Source organism: Ciconia boyciana, chromosome 3, assembly GCF_034638445.1.
Source record: "Ciconia boyciana chromosome 3, ASM3463844v1, whole genome shotgun sequence".
NCBI classification, from domain to species: domain Eukaryota; kingdom Metazoa; phylum Chordata; class Aves; order Ciconiiformes; family Ciconiidae; genus Ciconia; species Ciconia boyciana.
In genome coordinates this window covers 118,378,505-118,399,500 of record NC_132936.1, presented here as the reverse complement: position 1 = coordinate 118,399,500, position 20,996 = coordinate 118,378,505, and the positions used below count along the sequence as shown (strand labels likewise).

Genomic DNA, 20,996 nt, shown 5'->3' with positions numbered 1-20,996 from the left:
CATGACCTTTACCAAGTGCTTCATCCACTTGGATGATGTGCTGGGCTGAAAAGCACAAGCCCCAGCAGGTACCAGCGCAACGGCCCCGTCAAAGGGAGGACCACATTTGATGAGGCCTCTGAAGCAGTTATTGACTTGTGTCACGGTGAACATCAAGCCTTAATAAACAAAAAAGCTACAGACAAAATTATTTGGTTAATGGCTAAATTGGAGAGTCAATATAAATAACATTATGTGCACTTATTACTGCAATCCAACAACAGCTGGGCTTTGAGTCAAGTTAACACTAATATGCAGTGGGGGAAACCGTTACCTTCTGCTTATATTAAAGAATAAAATGGATTTTTTTTGAGCATCAAGCATGTGAAAGGGGAAAAAAAGAGGTCCTGGCCAAGGAACGGAAGGCTTGACCATAAGTACATAAATAAAAGAAATTGCTTTCTATTACAGGTGATAAAAATTGTACTCTGCATCTTTTATACATATCTTCTCAAAAGTTTTGTGAGCACAGCCCTCTTGTGGGCTCATTTGTGTTTGTGTAACAACTGGAGACGGGGAACGGCTAATTCCTTTAGCTGTTGGACGAACCTCCGCTCCTCCAGGCTACCAGAGAATTGGCTGCAGGTATAATCATTCACCCCCTCGCCCTGGAGGAACTGAGCTGCTGCCAGCAATTTGTCAACATAATTTGGGCTTATTGTTTTCCTTCTGAAGTTTTATCTTATTTTCTTTTCCTAAATTAAATACTTATTCATTAGAAAAAAAGTAATGCATTATGTTTGAAATGTTCTTCAGATTCTTCTTAACTCCTCCCTTTTAAAAACCCTCCCCCACTCCTCTTGAGGGCAGTGACCCCCCACGTTAGGAAATACTTGTACTCACCACAGGCAAGAACTCGAAGCGAAAAGGGGACTGCCTCATAAAGTCATCGCATCCATCTCCTACAAACTGAACCCATCTATTTCGCAAGGATTTACTTTTTGCATAGTTTATCCTTCTAGTTGTTGGCTATACTGATGTCCCCAACCTCACTTGGGTAAAACACTCAATACGGCTGCTCAATACCTTAAGTGTATAATCCATAGTACCGATGCTGAAGCTAGAGCTCCATGATAGACAGACATTGTCTTTGCAGTCCACAAGCCTTATCCCACTTCACTTCTGGAGGGCATGGCTAGTAAGAATCCTCAGGTAGCCTGGTCCCCATTCAGCATAACAGAAAGTTTTTGAATTCTCTCTTAATCGGGAAGAAAACCTTGAAAAATACGAATTGGTAAGCAGAACTAAAAATATACTTTGATAATGTTAAAAATATAATGCCATGTTATTTCCTAGATTCCACACGCATACATTGTTTATTCCAATCTCTTCCCAGTGTGGACTTTCGGGGACCATTAAACCCACGGTCATGACTACCCTGATTTTCTGAGAGGACCCACTTATGGCTTTGCTATCTCCTCATGGGGCTAACCGAGGCTGCCAGCCAGCAGCCAGCCATCCCACCCAGCCTGCCAAAGCCACATGGGGACATCATGCGCAATACAACCAAAACCAAGGGGGTCAGAATAAACAATACATGCAGGAACCTCAAAATGCTGCAAAACACACGCTTTTTAGTGATGATAATTCTTCCGTAATCTGCTTCATGCAACCTGGATTCAGAGGTGACTTATTTTTAATAGAACAACAACAAAGGCACAAACATCAAGTTCGGATGGAAAAGAGGTGCTTCAAGTCTAGAGAAATAAGGTCGTCGAAATGACAGACAGGCGATAACTCCGCCTGCAACTAAGCAGCACAGCGAGGGCAACTCTTGCACAGATGGAAACCTTTGCAGCATTAGAGGCGGCAGGGCCCATCGAATTAAGAAATTCTGCGTGGAAGTCTCGGCTCTGACCTGGATTCCCTTCCTAGCCCCAGAAAAGTCGTAAGCTTTCTATCTTTAGTTTCCCCTTATTTCAAATGAGGGTAAGACTCTTCTCTGACTCTTTGCAGCCGCATAGGAAAAATAAGATGCAAGCTGTCTTTATGCACGCAACATAGGACAGCTTCTGAGACAAATAGATAAAAGGAAATGAGAGTGGGTATCAATGCAAACACCACAGAGGATGGAAAACTGGAAATAAACAGGACTTTTGCCACTGATTTTCACAAGGCCAGGGTTTCAATGTTAGGCACAACTAACATTGCACAGCGCGAAGATCATCAAACCAAAATCCACCAAACAACGCTAGCTCTCTCCATTAGCCCTGCTAACGTGATTCATTGCCGAACCTACCCAGGTTCAGAGAAGGAGCTAACATCTTTGTGCAGCACAACACCGGCTGCGTACCCACACAGGTACCTCCAACACAGCAGAGCTTTCCGATCCACCCCATACCCTTGGAGTACGGAGGAGAAGAGGGCATGGCAGGGAGAGGAGAGGAAAGGGCCTGAAAGTCCTAAACAGGCTGAATGGAAAAGCAAACACGAGTGCAAAAGGACAGGGTGATAGTGCTTTCCAAAGGAAAAAGAATAATTAGAAGCAGCAAGCATAAACCGCAAAAAATAAAGGAGAATGAAATGGAGATCATCAGACTGGGTGGGACATAAAGACAAAAAGGAAAGGGAAAAAGCACAGCTCTTCTTTTCCAGGAGGCACCAAAGCCCCGTCAGTTCTGCAGGGGCAAGACTTTCGAAAAAAAAAACCATTCGTGTGCACACGGGTGTGTGAGTTCACAGCTACGCAGAGAGCCACCAGCCTGGGCTGCGTTCTGCTGGGAGCACAGTCCCAGCACCTCCTGCACACGCTGAAATCAAACCTGCTGCGCTTGGGGAACCATCTCCAAAGTCCCTCTGTGGGGGACAGCGTGGGCAGACGGACTTTCTCTCTGAGAGAGGACTCTGGAGCCACCCAAAATCACCTCTGGCAACAAGGAAAGCAACCTTCTTTTGGGCAGCAGCAGGTTTAGACCTCAGGTTTTGCTTCTTGCATTGGTGGTTGCTGCACGTGGTAGCCGTGACAGATGCCCATGAAGCCTGAGCAGCAACTGTCTCTATCACACCATGCCTTACATTTGATTGACCTTACTCCATTCCTCATTTTTTTAATCTCAGCTCAACAGTAAACACCGCTTGCCCAGCCAGGTTAACCGAGCCAGCTGATGGCGATGCAGGGTTTTTGTCTCCAACACAACAAACATTGACTAGTACTTTCTATTTAGAGCAACCCCGCATTGTAAACCTGTCTCCTCCCTTTGATAAGAGCCATATCACTATCACTAGATAGCATTAATCCCCATCCCTTTCTTGACAGAAAGAAACACAGCTTCGCGGTCAGGGTAGATAAAATCACTGCTCCGTGTAGATTTTTTTAAGTCGAGTATCGTACAGAAACATGCACAAAGTCGTCCCCAAACGACAGCACTGCCTCCTGAAGGCTGGTGCGCAAGGCCTTGAGGTGTGTTAGTCCTCCTTGGCCCTACTGAATTTAATAGGACTGGAATATTTTCCATGTCTTTCTAGACCAGGAAAAAGGCCTTCAGAGACAAATAAGAGTTTCCTGTTCAATATTTCATGTAACGATTCCTCCAAAGGTGTAAACAGGAAAAATGCCTTGCCGCTTAGCCAGAAAATGAGCGTCTACCATCCCTTCCTTTTATTGCGTTTACGTGTTAAAAGTCATTTAGAAGGGGATCTGCCAGATGCCCAGGTCCGACTGAGATGGCGCAGGCTCTCGGATGGCTGGCTGAGATCCCAAACGTGACCTGCCCGGGCAGATTTGGGTTGAGAGGGAGCCCTCAACCTCTCCCATCCCTCTCCCTCACTCCCTACCAGGAGCCCAGCAGGCAGCCACGGCGGGAGTCAGTGTTTCGGAAAGATCTGCACTTCACCCTGAACATCTGGGCTCAGGCAAACAGTGAGGCTTTACTTACAGCAAAAACCACATCTCTAAGCATTCCCCTTACAGATTTTTGGGAGTGGTATCTTTTGGGAAGACAAAATTAACCCGTCAGGGCATCCGCTGCAAATTTTTTTACATGCACTTAAATGCAGGCTCCCACTTCCAGCATCCCATCGGCCCAACTGGGGCTTCTTGGGGAGGGAAGGCACAAGCACAGCCCTCGCTCTGCAACAGCCATACTTCATTTCAGCTCCATCGCAAGCAAAAAACGCCAAGCGTATGTCACAACTATCAAATGGTCTTTTTAGCTAACTGACAACAGACGCCAATCGGAGTCAGCGTATTTTGATTACGGCGCATTGTTAGCAGGATTCAAGAGCCCACTCGCCTCGCAGTGTTCTTCAACACTAAAATTAAATTGCGGTATAATTAGCTTCGCTCCAGCTACACCTTTCCGTCTGAATGGACGCGATACCTGCAAAGGCTGCGCTGGGTATAAAATGTGTTCCTGATTATAAAGCGTTTGCTTAATCTCGAGGGCGCCGCCTTGTTTTTTAAGGCTCTCTGCAAGTCACGCACTCTGGTACGTGCTGCCCGTTATCTCCAGAAGGCTTAAAACTGGAATCCCCGTGATTCACATTTTCCAACGCTCATGGCCAAACCCTTCTGCAGATCAGCTCCTCCACTTTCACCATTTCACAACAAGCCGAATCTGCAGCGAGGCAGAAGCGGCCAAGCGGCCTGGCTCTGTGAGCCACATGCCAGCAAGCCGGCGGCCACAAAACACACCAAGCCCGGGCCGCGGGAGCTGGAGGATGGCGAGCTCCAGGGGTGGTTCGCCAGGCTGAGGTGGCCGTGGCTCCCCACCGCCTCCACCCGCTCATTGAGGGATGGCTTGGAAGCACGTCTGGCTGCCAGAGTTACCCGTAAAAGTTGGGCTGAGAGGTCCCTGTGGCCTCGCTGCACCTCCCAGGGAGGTTTTGGAGTAGCCAGTGGGGCACATAGCAGCACAGGGCTCACGGCATGGCCCCACGTGGACCCATGCCTCCGGACGGACAGACCTCGGGACGGGCAGACCGTCCACCACCCTGCAAATGCTTCCAGTCAGCCCCACAGCTCTGCTCCGTCTGCAGAACTTACTGGCGGCACTGCTACTTACTCCATCCAGCATTTAAGTTTATCCCCTCCTTCCTTTAAATACATTTGAAAAGTGGTAATTACGCGGAAGATAGCGGAAGGGGCCAAAACCAGAGCACAAAGCCACCAAAAGCAACTTTCACCGTCAGCCTTTCGATTCAGCATAGCACTTCCCCGGAACACCAAACAGAAACGTTTTGCTTTCTTTACACTATTTTCTTTAAACTACCCATCGAGTGAAATAATTAATTACTTTAACGCATCACTTCTTATTCTTATATATCTCCTACACCTTGCTATCACCATATGACATATAAATTAAGGTATCAACCCTACCTGATAAGGGAGAAGGAGAAGTAGAAAATCTCAGCTCACGAGCAGCTCATCGTCTCGCCCCAAAACCTCAGCGACAGACCTGGGAAGAGCATCCGCATCTCGTGCCGTCAGCAGAGCGGCGGTCCCCACCCCTGCCCCTCCAGCATCGCTGTATCAGTTCTTACCCGAAGGATCTCTCAAACACTTGTCACTGCGGACCAAACCCCGGCTCGATGCACACACGTGCATTTAGGAACAAAATTAATCCTCCCTGCACGTACTAGTCATGTGCATACCCTCGCTCTGGCTTTAAGGAAAAATAGTAATAAAAAAGAGATCCCTCACGGGGGTTATACGAATGTAGCAATACACAATCGTACATACCATACTTTTTCTACAAAGCCGTGCCACAAAGCACTGCCACCAGCCTCACAGACATGGGAAAAGCATGACGACGCTCCCATAGTAGGTGGAAGCCACAAACTGGTTTGTGCAACAGAGAGAAGGGCCAGGAGCCTCCTGGGGTAACACAGCTGCAAAATCCACCAGGCCGAGACGGGCAAAGGAGGGAACGGCTTGAGCACGGCAGCCACGCTGCCTCTGGTGTGCATGAGCAGCATGCTCCGGTCATCTCCTCCCGAGCATCCGTGCAAACACTGGGCACCTCATCCCGAGCACCCCTGCAAACAGTGGGCAGCACCGGGAAGCTGCCTGCTGCCGACTTGCCCGTGTGCTTGAACGGCTTCTCTCCCCGTCACCGTCACCCTCCCGCCGCGGTGATGCCCAGCGGCGTCACTCAGCCGCAGAGCCCCTGTGTCAAGCGCTGCCCAAAAAGCCTGCGTGAACACGAGCAAAGGAGAGAGCCAAGTCGTGACTTCAAACAACCTTGCGGTGACATGGCTGTACCCATCACCGAAACACAGCCGCGTCCAGAACATAGCAGAACTACTCCCCCATAACACTGCACAACAGTACGCAAGAGAAATTTTATAAATTACAAGGGACATTCCCCTCATCAAAAAATCTGGCCAACTCTACCCATGCAAGGTACCTCCGTGGTGCAGGGGTGAGTGGAGGAGCTCGGGGGCCAAGGCCACTGTGGCACGGCACATCCCTGTGCCTGCACCCCGAGGAGAAGAGGGGTTCTCTGCACTGGCTCAAGCCTAAAACCGAAGTGCCACCTACTGAGTCTACGGCAATTGCGTCCTCCCGGGAGGGTTTCTAGCAAGGGGCTGGCCACAGTTAATACTTAGCTTGCCGGATTAAGCCAAGTCTCAGCAAGCCGTCACCATGCACACCAGAGCAAGCGCCTCGGGTTGCTGCCGATCATCAGCGAGGAGGTAATATCCCGCCTGAGACCAGGGACATCTCTGCACACCCCACCCCAACGTGATGGGTAGCACAGGGACAGCCAAGCGAGGGGTCAAGACTTTCACGTCCGTGGACAAACCACAGCTTGTGCTGACAGAGCTTGCCCTGGTTCAGCGCAGGGTAAAATGCCGATGAGACAAAACTCCTTGTGTGCCAGGCTTCAGACATTCGTTTCTATCATTTCTATTTGCACAGACGGCCGTAGTCCTGCAACCCCGGCAAATGGGACGGACAAAGCCAAGGAGTTTTTAATCTGCTCTTCCCCTCTCCTCCTGAGAGCTAGGCAGCCTTAAATGGAGCTATTTAAAGCCAGCGTTAAAAACACCAGCGATGACCTGACCTCCTCCGTAACTACAAAACCGGACCCAAACCTAAAGACCAAATGAATGAAAAGAAAATTACAAGGTAAAGTTTGCATTCCCTGAACGTGTGCCAGCTGCAAGAATCTTAGATTACATCGATGCAGCTTTCCAAATTTTAAATACAATCATTTTCTGTATTAAGGGCCTAGTAACCCTAATGGAGGCATAATTAGGCATTGATGCCATGCCCATACGAGAGAAGCTTGAAAAACTTAAATAAACTGTGAATGGCAGGATTAATACCGCAGCTTTTCATTTTGTACAGCTGTTTGAATACAGTACACTGCCTGTGATGGTATCAGCTGTTGCTTTACTCTTTGTCAGTATTTCTCAAGTTAAAACAGACAGTTCTTTTAAGCAAATGAAGAATTACCCCTCTTATTGTTGGCCTGTTTATTTCAGCAAAGAGGGTCTGGATGCATATTTGCTTTACATTAAAAAAAAAAAAAGAAAAAGCCAAACTGCAAATAAAATTAGCTGGCCAAATTCAAAGCCCGCTGACGCTAATAAGAGAATTCTAATTTACTGTGATGGCCCTTCAGGACGGAGGAGTAAGTAATGCAGTTTTGGAGATCATCTGCACAAGTGGGAATATCATGTAGATGCCTGGAGAGTCCTTGAGAAAATAGCTCACCTCGGCCCTGATTGAAGAGGAAAGACAATACTTTGGTGAAATAGAATTCTGTATTTCTAGGAAAGGCTCCAATAGCAAAGTGCTTACTAATGCAAGAAGCCTTGTAAATTTTATTATGAATGGAACGGGCAACAGCAGGAGTGTGACACGGCGCAGCATTTGCACACACGGCTGAGCCAGTGAAAAGTAAATAAATAGGTTACTTATAAGCTCTAGAAGACACCCGAAAATACTTCTAACAAGAACTCAAGCTTGGGGAACTCCAAGCAAGAATACAAAACAGCTTCCAAAACTATCTTAGTGTTATTTTTTTCCCCAGGTAAATTAGTTATCCTACAAGTTAATTTTCAGTCCTTGGTTTTATTGTTGGAAAAATCAGCCGAAAAGAATTAATCTAGATTTCCTCGCTGTCTTTAAAAAATGGCTTATCAGTGGAAGTGGAATAAACTACCTACGCAGGGAGCGTGTCGGGAGAGCAAATCACCATCGCAAAAGAAAATGCTCAGGTTACTGGGAGGAGGACTGATACCAGCGGGGAGCCTAATGCCGTGTTCACCTGGGAAATGCGACCCCCAAACCGCAGCCCCCCCAGATGGGGTGCAGGCAGCTCTCCCCCTGCCTCAAGCCTGGCTGAGCCCTTGTCCGTGCCACCTCGGCCGAATCCAGCCCCAAATCCCTGGCACCGTAAAGCTTTCCTATTTTTTCCCAGGCAGCGTTAAAAACAGTATCGCTCTTGAGCTGCAGGAGCAGAAGGAGAGGAGGGTGCAGGGCCAGCCTGCTCTCTGCAGCCCTGGCCGGGGCAACGACGAACGCCAGCAGTTAAGTGCTGCTGCGGAGATGACTATCCCTAATGAAAAGCCTACCTAAAGCTTGCGGGGAGCCCGTGCCCGGCCGGCCAAACCTCTCCAGAGCGGCGGGCACGAGGCCGCCAGGATGCTCGGGAAAGACAAATTAACTAAAAGTTAATGTGGATGTTCTCATTCAAAAGAAAAGTGGCCTACTCCAAAGGGGATTAGGCTAAAGTGAACTAAGGCCACTTTACTTCTGAATGAGAGCATCCACACAATAGTGCAATGCACTTTAACTAATGCACTTTAATTTTACACCCAATCAATTTGTCTTACCTCTCCTGAGTGTCCTTGTGTGGACAAACCCAGAGATTCATCGAGTTTTGAGGCCAGGCGGGAACCATTAGATCAACCCATCTCACTCCCCACGCGTTATGGGCCATTGCCTTTCACAGTTATCCCTTTATTGATCCCCAAAACTCATGGATGACTAACATATAACCTCTGATGGGGGCGGGGGGGAAACATTTCTTCCACAGGGCGCCTGGCCTGGATGTGAAGACGCTTGCAAAACAAGAAGCCACTTGTAAAACAAGAAGCCACCATGACTTTCGGCAGCCTGTCCCGCCGCCGGCAAAAGTAAGAACAGCCAAATTTGGGCACAAATCCATTTCTTTCCATCCTACCTTCCCCATGCCCCGTAAGTTACCAAGGAAATGGCAGTCTTTACTTTTAGATCTCTCTTCTTTTTTTTTTTAATTGCAAACAGGCCCTTTGCTTTCAGGACAAACTCAGATTTTTTTTTTTAAATTCACCTCACCAATGTTTACATTTTCAACATTTGCCCAGACGTCTACCGATGAATCTCAAACCCCCTTTTCCAAAATCGAGTAACCCCCAGAAACCACTCACCGCCTGCGCTATCGCCTCTGGTACGCGCAACGACCCACGTAAGCCTGAAATCTCTGCATCGCTCTCCACCTCTTGGATATATACACCCGAAAATAAACAAACGAAGCCACGATGGCAACAACCAGCGAGGCAATGGGGATCCCCCGTGCCAGCAGCCCCCTCGCTAGCAGAGACCAGACCCCGCCACTGCCGCAGAGGGCCTGAAGCTTGCCAGGGATCTCACCTAAATTAAAAAAAGGAGTCCCGAGGACACCAGCCTGCAGGGATTCTGCTCTCACCTATGCTCTGAGGCTGGGTTACATCTCTTTCGTTTTCCTTTTGAAGGTAGTAAAAGGGAAAATGCAGCCACGCCAAGCATGCCAAAGAAGAGCTGAACCAACAGTCAGCAAGTTGTCTGTAAGTCACATTACAGAATATCAGCGGTGGGTTAGATACGGGGCCGTTCAGCAGGGACAGAAATCCACTCAAACAAGGCAAAACACAAAACGTGCGCCCTGTTAGAGTTACCCTCTTCAAATACTGCTGCGACTGCAGGAAAAAAACAAATATAAACACTAATTTCCCAATTTGCTGTGTGAGTCAAAGCCTGCTCCGAGCAACCGAGCATCAAGAAAGGGAGGTAACACGCCGAGGACACGGGGTGACACTGCAGTGCACCCCAGTCTCTCCTCCAACCCCCACTAGGAAACAATTCAAGAAATCTTCAAAAATTTTCATAACCAGAAACAACCCTGCTCTTTACTTTCTCAAATTTGTTTAGATTACACAAGATAGCTCCTAACTGCACGCTCATGTGACCAAAAAAACCCCAAACGCAGAAATGCAAAACAACAACAACAAAAAGAGATTCCCTAATTTAAAGAAGCTGTGCTGGATTTTCGCTGCTTTTTAAAGCAGTGTTTATCAGCAGGACCTACACTTACTCATTTTGATTGAGTGCGATATAATCTGATTTTTTTTAAGCGCTAACATTGCCCACTCCGGGCTGCAGTAACCCTTCCGCGTGCAGAGCCCATTACCTTTATTGCTACCTGTGGACAAGCAGCCAAGGAAGCCTCAAACCCTCAGCCATAAAGATTAAATTTAAGGTAAAACTCATTTTTTCACAACTTCCTTGCAAACCTCCAAGTTACCGCAAACCGACAAGCAGAGACGCCGTGAGCTCCCGCTTACGGGAACGCCTTGGGATACGCTCACAAATGTTTAGGACAAGTTCCAGGGTTACCTGGGGTTTAAACTCAGCTCTGTCAGGTTTGATATCGAAAAGGATGTAAAAAATTAGGGAATTAAACTATCCTTTGCAACAAAAGGTAACTTCAGTTTGAAAAACTTTACACGGAAGTTAGGCCTGAGCATGCAACTTAAGGAAGGCAGCAAATATTATACCCAGCTGTAAGGACGGCTACGCTTGGGCTCTTGAATGATTTTTTTAAAAACTCCAAAAACCAAATCCCAGCAAAGACTCTTGAATTGAAATGAAATCATAAATTAAAGAAAATATACTCAATCTCATATCTACTTAACAATACATTTACTTGCTTAAAGAAACGGGAGAGCAAAGCAAACCTTATTTTGCTAATACGATTTCAGCCACAGTGTTTCGGATAACAGGTCCAGAATATAAATTAACGTGTTTTATCTCTACATTAAATAGTCTGCCAAACTCGGGCATGGTAACAGCTCCCAAATATCACAGCAAAAAAAAAATTACCCCAAAACAAACAAAAAAGGAGTCACTGGCATAAAGTCAGAGGAAGAAAATTAAATTTTGAGTCTTGTAAACGTTATTTTATTGGTCCTCCTCAGAGTCCTACTTCGCCGTAACTCTTTTATTATGCAGAATGAATTCTACCTTGCACCCTCTGCACCGCATCTATTATTTTGATGCCTGTTCCTCCAATATGGGAGTACGTATACTGCAGGCAGTAATATTCTTAGCTCTCCCCACTTAAAACCATACATGGTTCGAAAAAACCTGTGAAGTCTCCAAGTAAAATAGTATTTCTCAGTAATTTTTTTTCCCCTGAGGCATTATTTTTGTATTGGCTGCAAGGTATAGCTAATATATTTGAAGTATTTGGGAAAGTTAGTCTAGTCATAACTGGTCGATGCCCTAAACAACCCATCCACTTTCAGATATGCTATACATTGCATTCCAGTTTATGATTCTTTCTTTGTAAAGAACACATTTTAAGTAATTTTCCCATTTTAAAAAAAGCTGCTGTCTATCCGCATTTTGTTTAGAGAAACTCTGCAACTGCGCGCATTAAAAAAAAATCTATTGCAACATAAATAGAAGTGTTGCTTTATTATATACATATATATATATGATATACTATCACCCAAGAAGGGCCATCTAAAACGCCACAGTTGCAAACATTTAAGACTGTAACAAAAATGACTGAGACTCTAGTATCAGTTTACTATCCTTCAACAATTTCCCTGACAGTGGAGTCAAATAATGTTGAATTATGGACCTTCTTACAGGAAGTCTTATTTCATGTTCATTTTTTGATCATTTCCCTCCTAGTCCCTATAGGAATTTGGCTCTTTGCCGATGTGCCTTTCAAAGTTTCTGCGCACGTATCTGGCTTGTGCATTATTAAATTACAATTTTTGTCAAGTACTACTACCGTGGAATTGCTCAACAAGTTTATTTTACGTAAGAAAATACTCTTTTGTCTCTATAAAATCTATCTTATGCTGCTAATGCACTTTATTTAAATGTGGTGGCTACCTTATACCGCGTTTTCCTTAATGGGCTTTCTAAAGGCTTTCTCTAGACACGCTTTTGTAGAGGAATTTCACAGTTCGGACTAGAGCACCTGGGTGCCAAGGTGATGTGGCTTCAAGAAAACTGCCCCACGGTAACAGTTCAGGATTACCTAAGAAACTGCATTTCTGCTATCTGACTACAGACAGTCTTTGGGGTTTTTTTTTAATCGGAGGGAGTTTTCCCAGCCGCATCACACAACAGCTGTGTTTTAAATCTTTCCGGGCTCCGACAAACATTTGAAAATTTAAACATGCAAATGTTTGAAAAGCTAATGATTAAAAAAGGTTTATTTTGAAACTTTGAGGATGGGCGCAATCCTTCAGCTAGGGTTTTTAAAGTCCCGGGGCCCGGTTGATCTCGAGTTCAATTATCCCCAGCAAAAACCCCAAAGTCCTGCCTTGTACTTCTGGAGCCGTAATGGTAAACAACAACTCTGCAGGTCCCACCCTGGCAGGCAGCGGGGTCACGCCCGTGGGAGAAGGATGCTATTTTAGTGACCTATTGCCACGGAGCTAGTTAAATCACTGAACAATGGTTAGTGTTATGGGGCTTTACTTTGCAAAATCTAGCATTAGTGTCATTGCTTTCCATTAACCGGGGGACGTAAAGGCCCTGGCATTGAGGGGCCTAGAAGGAAAGAATAAATAAGGGGAAACCAATAAATTAAAAAAAAAAAAAAACAAACCACCCTGTTAACTGTAACCTTTACTACCACAATATAAGGAAAGGTAATTAAATCCATAATAAAAGCTTTTACATACTTACTTTTTACTACTCTCAAAAGCACAACCGTGGGCAGGCTGAGGGGCGGACGGACGGACAGGCGGACAGACAGCCCTCCCCGGCAGCCAGCCCCTCTCTCCCGCCGCCCGGCCCTGCGCACCCGCGCTGCCGAGGGCCGCGCAGCCATAAAGGCGCAGCGCGGAGGGACACCCTAATTAGCCGCCCCAGCGACAAGCACTCAACACCTTATTATTTAACCATTAGGGCCCAGATACTGCCGGCCTCGCCGGGGCCGGGCTTGGCACCGGAGTTCAGCGGGGACGCGGGCGGCCGCGCATCCCCCGCGCAACCTCCGCCGCCCCCCCTTGCGCCGCCCGCCCGCCCGCTCTCCGCGGGTTTTATCCGCCGCCTCGTCGGCCGGGAGGAGAGGGGGGCGAAGCGCCTTTTTGCGCCTTTCGCCCTTCGACGGGGAAGGCAAGGGCCCGCTCCCCGCGCAGCTCCGCGGGTGCGGAGGGGTAGCGGCGGCAGGGCTGCGCGGCCCCCTGCCCGGCCAGGAGCCGGGGCACCCCGGGGAGGCCGCCCGGCTCCGCGGCTGGCGCAGCGCCCGCGCAAAGCCGGAGGCGCCGGGGCTGAGCCCCGCGGCGGTGCGCGGCCGGCCCCGCGCAGCGGGAGAGGGGCCGGCGCCGGGCGCGCAATGTCCGCGCTCCTGGCGAAAAAAAAAATGGGGGGGACGGACGGACGGACACACGACCCCCTCCCCCCGACAACCCCAAAACTATAGCTTCATTTCTTTAGCTTTCACTTTAATAAAATAATGATTCGTTGGGAAAATGGGGTATAAATCTTCATTTTGGAGGCAATTAAAGTGTTGATTTCATTCGTGCCCCTGAGCGATTCTTGTAATTTGCTCAAATAGCTTTATGTACCCAGCACTCCAGAGCTTTTAGAAACCCATTTTCTAGTTAGACTTGTTGGATTACAATTTTGATTCAACAGCAGCGAGCCCAGCTCCCCTCAGCTCGACCCTCGCTTGTAGGGCTCCCCTCGCTTTAAGGCGTTGCACGGGGCCGCCGGGTCCCCGCAGCATCTTCCCCGGCCCCCGGAGCATCTTCCCCGGGCCCCGGAGCATCTTCCCCGGGCCCGGCCCGCCGGGCATCTCCCTGCCGCGCCACCCTCCGCCCGCCCCGCGAAGCTTTTCCCCTTCGCAGCAAAACTGGGGGGGGGAACCAACAAACAACCCCACATTTGTGCACATAAACCCCTTTTTAAAAGTTCATGCCTTCCTTCAAGCCTGCCTGCCCCCTGTCACGGCACTACGGCAGCCCGAGAGCCTTTGGCAGAGAGGAGAAAATATTTAAGATCCTGCCCACGCTGCAATGCACCGCACCGCACCGCACCTTTATGGGGGTAATCTATAAAATAACTCCTGGCTGACAGTGCTGGTGATAATGGCAAAGCGGCTGAGGAAACTCCTGTCTGCTTGACTGCGCCTTGCTTGAACAAAAGGAAACCTCCAGAGTCGGGAGCTGATTGCTCCTCAGACTGTATTTACGAAGCTGATCATCAAGAAGAAATAACTTGGGGGTTTTTAGTCGGGGATGATCTTTTTTTTTTGCCTAGGGTCCCCTCTCTCACAGCCTAAGCGCTGCTACCCCTCGGTTGAGAGAACCGGGAAAAAAACCCGCAGTTTTACCCAACTCGGGAAAAAAAGCCAAATCTCGGCCATTTCCATCATCCAGGAGCTTAATTTAGCTCTGGGCACCTCCTGAATTCGCCCCAAACGCTCCCATTAAAAGGCAAGAATCCCAGCCTAAGCCCAGCGGAGGGGACGGAGGCAGGAGAAAGGGAGGGGAGAGGGGAAAGCCGCCTTTCCCAAGTCATCCCCATTTCCCACATCGGCTACAGCCGGCAGTAAGGTTTGAACCATCCCAGACAAAACATGCACACCGTCAAAGCCACGCAAGGCTTTGCTGGCTTCGTTTTGGGTTTGGATATTTTGTGGTTTGTTGTTGTTTTGTTTTGTTTTTTTTTTTTTTTAAAAGAGAGAGGTTGAAAACTTGAAAGCTCAAGGAAAATAATTTAAAACCTGGGTCCCGTTTTATTTTCTCCCTTTTTTTTTTTTCTATTAAGTAAAATAAAATGGGCGCATTTGCAGCAGGCAGGCGTGCACAAAGCAATGTTCACTGAAGTCTAAAAGCATTCGGCCAAGGAAAACTGACAAGACGGACTAATGAACCGTAGAGACGGGAAGAAAATAGCCAGTATTTGCTAGATTTCAAACCCTCTCTGTCTTCCCCGGACCACCTATCTCGGATTTTGTTATTATTTTGGTAAACGGCTCCAGCCATTCCTTTCCTAAGCCACCAAGAAGCCAGCGATTCACGGATACCACTTCTATTATTGTAAAGGGTAAATAAAATAAAGACAAAAATTAAAAGCGACAAGAACCAGGTCGAGTTTGCAGGCGATGCTTTTACAAGCTCATCTCGCCAGGTCGAATCCGGGAGCAAGCCTTAATGAAGCAATAATAGCCACATTATTCAAAAATTTTCATTTCGATGGAAATTTATCTAAAAGGGACTTAATCATATGCAAATAATAAAAGGAGGCGTAGTGACCCAGCGAGCGATCTGCATACAAATTTCAGCGTGTGCGGCGTTGGCGAGATCATACCTGATCTGTTAGATTTGCTGATCTTGTTATGTCTTCACTGTCCGATTTTGATCCGCCCTCTCTATCGTCTATGACCAAATCGATAGGCATTTTTCCTTTCAAACAGCTAATATACCGGTGGCAGAAATTGTCACATAATTCGTGTACCTACATTATGACAGAGGTTAAAGGGAAAAAAAAAAAAAAAGACAAAAAAGAGGAAAAAGAAAAAAAGGAGGGGGGGAGAAAATATAATCAGGAATACGTAAGTACAATTGACAAGTGCAACCAGTCTCCCCCCTTCACCCCTGTGACATCAAAAGTCCTAAATAGGGGAAACACACTGCAATTATCCCCCCGAGACCTCTAGACGCATCCAGAATTAGGAATAACTTTCTTTTCTCGCAAAATAGAGATATCCCAGAAAATTGACAGTGACAAGATGATTCACAGGCTACAACATATTCAACACCCGTGTTAAATTCATCTGCTCCCGGAGCTGTGGCCATTAGAGAGGTGACCTGCATGGGTGACATTTAAGGTAAACTATTTAATTTCATCCAGTTATTTCATCATAAACCCTTTCCAAAGGGGTATGAGGACAGAAAAAAGGATTAAAAAAAAAAAAATACTGGGCTGAAATACATTATAGGCATCCGTGCCCTGAAATCCCCAGTCGCTCTGATAGACTCGTACCTGAGCCACCTCTATTAATGGGCAGATTTTAACACATTTTGGGTAGAGCGAGAACAACCTGCCAGTTATGGTTAGATAAAGTGGCTGAGGCTCCCGAGAAACTTTTCAACTATTTAAAAACCTCTCAAAATGTTTATTTTTAGGAGAAAGGGAATTCTCTTCTAGGCCAGCTATCAATGACACGTAAAAAATCCTCAGGAAACCAGAGCACACTTCCAATTTAATGTGAGCTCGGATGACACCGCCTTCTTAGAAATTAGCATTCTCCCTCCTAAGATTTCTAAAATAGCCATCAAAAACCCCTGCATTTAGGCTGCAATCTCTTTCTTCTGCTTGGAGGTGTACAATATTCCCAGGAACAAGAGACAGACACAACTATCAACTCTGCTTTGTCTCTGCAAAATGTTACAGGACAATCCGTGCCCTGAGCCTGACCTGCAGATGGCTCTTAAAAAAAAAAAAAAAAAAAAAAAAAAATTCCCCATTCCAACTAGCTGCAACCAAAGTCTCTTCCTCACCAGCACCAAGAAAAAATAAAATCTTTTTTTTTTTTAAATCACAATTTCAGGGGCTTGGCTGAACCAACCATTTCGAGTCTCATCTGCGGCACCACAGAACTGCAACTATTTATACAAAGCCAGCAAAGTATTACAATGAACACAAGGCCCGGGCGTTTGAGAGCCCAGTTTTAGAGGCTGAAATTGTAATTAAACTGCGAAGAGAAATGGACGCCAAGATTGGTCTTGACACTAATTACCAGAAAGAAAGACATTTATGCAAATTTACCAGAAGCCTGAACTTCAGCAGTACTGAAACGGAGGAGGAAGAAAGAGGGAGAGAGACAAAAATTACCTTCTCTAATTCCAACAGATGAAACCTTAATACTTGTATGGCTTGAATCATCTGCAAAGATACAAACAACACGAGTATTTATCTCATTTCTGGATTTGGGGATATTTCCCACAGCCGCCCCTGCTGCACTTTGTAGCTTGACTTTTCTCTAGTAGTAAATAAAAAGTTGTTTTGATTTATGGCAATAACACTAAAACTTAATAGCAGTGGCTTTGTGCGCTGTTTAACGAGAAGCGATCTAGAGTTAACCCAAAAAAAAAAAATCCCTATTGCAACGAAGCAACTAAATTATACGGATCATAAACATTTCTTTTTTAAAAAAAACCCTCTAAACACCATCGCTGGCTCCTCGCTTTGCGAACGCAGGAGCAAGACTCCTACAGCAGAGGCAAAATATTTGTTTATCCTTAAGGAAAAAAAAAAAAGGCAAGCGAGAAAAGACCTCATTTTCCGTGAGTTAGCGAACGGTGCATCTCCAGCCACAGCAATCCTCTACGTTTCCCATCGAGCTGCTTAAAAGGTGCGTGGAGGGGCTGGCTGCAGCGTGGATAAATCCACGCTCCCCTTGGGCAGGCGAGCTCGCCATCAAGCCCGCAAGCTCCCCTTTGGATGGGGCTTTCTTTATGTATATCCTTATGGGATTTTTTTACTTCCACGCAATTACCGCGCTGTATTTACTTGTAATTATAAAAATCATCATCCTCATAATTTAAAAAAAAAAAATCCACGTGAGAAATTTTCAATTTAGCACCATCAAACCACCTCTCCAGAAGACACAGAAGTTAAAAAAAAAAAAAAAATAAATGGGAAGGGAAGGGAGGGTGGCGGGGTGGGGGTGGGGAGAGGAAGAAGTGTTGTTAACTCTTACCAAGTTATCCAGTTCAGGATTAGAGGAAAAGAGGGGTTTCTCTGCTCGGATCTAAATATAAGAAAGGGGAGGAAAGGGGGGAAAAAAAAATAATAAAAAAGATTTGAAATATGGAAGCAGAAACAGCAGACGTTATTATTTCTTGCTTCATTACACTGTCGGGTCCATTATGTAACCTTTCGTGCAAAGCCCTGACTGCTGGATTTAGTGCATCGGCCAAACACTTGAACAAGTGAATCAAATACACCGAAAAATACCTACGGAGCTCCCCGGGCAGAGCCCCGGCCCGGCTCCCGGCAGCCGCGCAGCGAAGCTCCTGCCTGGGCACCGACCGCTCCGGTCAGCTCGCTTCTTTAGGGGGGCAAACGCCGAGATTTCCCCATTTTGGGGGGTTTGGTTGGGTTGGGTTTTCTTTCTGCCTCTTGCAGTAAGAGAGGGGGGAGGGGGAAACGCGCATCTTTATCTCAACAGAGACTTGTTTTTCTCGTTACGATTTTTTTTTCCTCCCCCCCCTCTTTTTTTCTTTTACTGTTTCAACCCGGTTTTTGCTGACCTGTTTGGCGAACACTGCTATGTCTTCATTGAAAGACTCGGAGGAGCAAACATCGCCTCCCGCTACCCCGGGCTCCCTGGGTGTGCATGTAGCTAATTCACATTTCTCAAAAATCAGTGCTAAAAGAGGGAACAGGGGGTGTCTGAAAGAAAATACAATAGTCACACACACAGAGGGGAAAAAAAATATCAGAACGAAACAAAAACAAAAAAAAGCCCCCAACACAACAATAGTCAGTCCCGCAGCAGCGTGCCCGGGCAGGGGGCACCCACCGAGGGGGCGCCGGCTTCCCCGCCGCGCCCCGGCCCCTGCCCGCGGCCGGCCCGGAGCCCCGCATCTCCCCGGGCTTTCGGCGGTATCTGGCCGCAGAGATTGTTCATACAACCTTAGGACAAGCTAAGAATAAAACCCAAGCCGGTTCCAGCAGCCATTTTGAATTAACTTTCCTTGTCTTTAGGAAAAAAAAAGAAGAAGAAATGAAAAATTTCTGGACGTACACTTCTGCCTTTCATGCTTTTAAATTCCCATTTTCCGCTGGAGGACTTGCTGGGAGCGAAGGGGGAAAAAAAAAAACCAACCACAACAAAAAACCCAGATAAACAAAAAAAGAAACACCCTCCCATCCAAATGAAAAAAAAAGAAAAAGCCCCTATACCCACCCCCCCAACACCAAACAAGCCGACACACCGGCAGGCGCTGGCCAGCCGGGCTGCCTGCCCGCTGCCTGCCTGCCTGCCCCGCTGCCTGCCTGCCCCGCTGCCCCCCTGCCCCCCGCAGCTCCGCAGCCCCGACCCGCGGGGGGAACCAGGTGCTTTTGGGCTCTCCCAGCTTTAAAAGCCTCCCCGGGAGAAAGGCTGCCGTGTGCATCTGGCTCCCTCGGCCGTTTAATAATTTAAATAAATAAATAAGCGTGGGCACACACACACACACGTATATATGTATATTTATAACCGGGCGTTCATTTTTTTTTTTCCAGGGCTTCGTACTTTTTTCCTTTTTTTTTTTTGGCGGGGGGGTACCGTACACCGCTGAGCTTTAACCAACCCTACAGATTTCTGATAAACCGATAAAGAAACCGAACGACGTGATTTTGGTTTTTTTTTTTTCCCTCCCCCTTCTCCTCACTGTTTGGAGAGCGATTTTAAAAGGCTCTTAAACTTCCCTTCAAACTCAAGACGGGCAGATGCGTTTTTAAAAGCATCTGCCGCCCACCGTAACCCATCAGCTCCCATCGCAACGGCCTAGAAACTGCTTTGCAAGTTGCCGCATGGAGCAGCGTTCAATGCTGTCGGGTAAAAAGTTAAAAAAAAAAATAAAATCAAAAGGTAAAAAAAAAAAAGTAAAGAGACTTGAAAGAAGCAGCTCTTGGAGTTTTCTCCTTCGTAGTGCAAGGAGAGACGGACAAGGCGGAAAGTTGGGCGAAGCGCTCCAAACTCTCCCTGCTCCCAAACTCCGTGCAGAGATTTACCACCCGGCGCAGGTTGTGCCCGCGGAATATTATTTTCCTCCTCTTCCTCCTCCTCCTCCTCCTCTCCTCCTCCTCCTCCCCGCGGCGATGCCTGCTGCCCCTCCAGCAAGCTCCGGCTCCTATTTTCCGGAGCCCCCGCGGCTTCCCGTGCCAGGGGGACCCCTGCCCTCTCTCCCCCCTTGTAAAAAATAATAATAATAATAACAACAAATTAAGAATACGGCCCTTTTCCGCGCAGCGCTCCCCAAGCCACCCTTCCTTCCCCATCCCGCGCAGGGGGAGCCCGGCCCGCGCACACCCCCTTCCTTCCCTCCTTCCCTCCCTCCCCGGTCCATCCTGCGCAGGTTGCGCGGCCGCGGAAGCCTTCCGCGGCACCTACCCGTAGATGGCATCTTTATCTCTCTTGAGGGCGTCGTTCACGGAGGCGCCCATGGCGGGGGGCATGGCGTTGGCGTGGGCGGCGTGCGGGTACTGGTGCGAGTGGAGCGGCGGCCCGTGGTTGAGGTGGTGGACGGGCTGCATGGGGCGGGCGCCGTGGGGGTCCCCGTACATGGTGGTGGGGATGCCCACCCCCTCCATGCCGCCGTAGTGGGGCAGCTCGTCGTACTGCGGGGCAGAGAGAGCAGAGAGGCGTCAGGGAGGGAGGCGGGCGGGGGGGGGGCAGCACCCCGGCAGCAGCAGCAGCAGCAGCAGCAGCCCCGCTCCCCGTCCCTCTGTCCGTCCCCCCGGGAGAAGCCGCTTCCCCTCCCGGGGTGCTCCGGGGCTCCGCGCCGCCGGTTCTCGGCTTCCCCCCCGCCCTCCGCTCCCCGCCCCCGTCCAGCCGCTGGCCCCGGGGAGGGAAACGCCGCCCCGGGCCGGGGAGCAGCAGGGCTGGGCTGCTCCGGCCCGGCTGCCCGCACGACCCGAAATCCTCCCACTCTGGGACCGAGGAGAAATAATAGTAATAATAATAATAATAAGCAAAAAAAACCCCAAACCAACCCCCTATCCCCAAGACCCCCTTGCG

The 20,996-nt window shown here is 48.0% G+C and overlaps 1 protein-coding gene across 5 annotated transcripts in view; it reads right to left on the bottom strand.

Moving 5' to 3' along the window:
- The window catches only part of MEIS1 (Meis homeobox 1), a 110,841-nt gene that overhangs the window by 86,709 nt on the left and 3,136 nt on the right, over positions 1-20,996 (bottom strand). For 4 of the 5 annotated variants that reach the window (XM_072857373.1, XM_072857376.1, XM_072857374.1 and 1 more), the window contains exons 2-6: positions 20,370-20,596; positions 18,523-18,664; positions 17,970-18,020; positions 17,102-17,152; positions 15,575-15,721 (exon numbers count right to left, since the gene is read on the bottom strand). In XM_072857373.1, coding sequence (XP_072713474.1) covers positions 15,575-15,721; positions 17,102-17,152; positions 17,970-18,020; positions 18,523-18,664; positions 20,370-20,596 — 618 coding nt within the window. The remainder of the gene's footprint in view (positions 1-15,574; positions 15,722-17,101; positions 17,153-17,969; positions 18,021-18,522; positions 18,665-20,369; positions 20,597-20,996) is intronic. The other variant, XM_072857375.1, reaches the window with a different exon arrangement.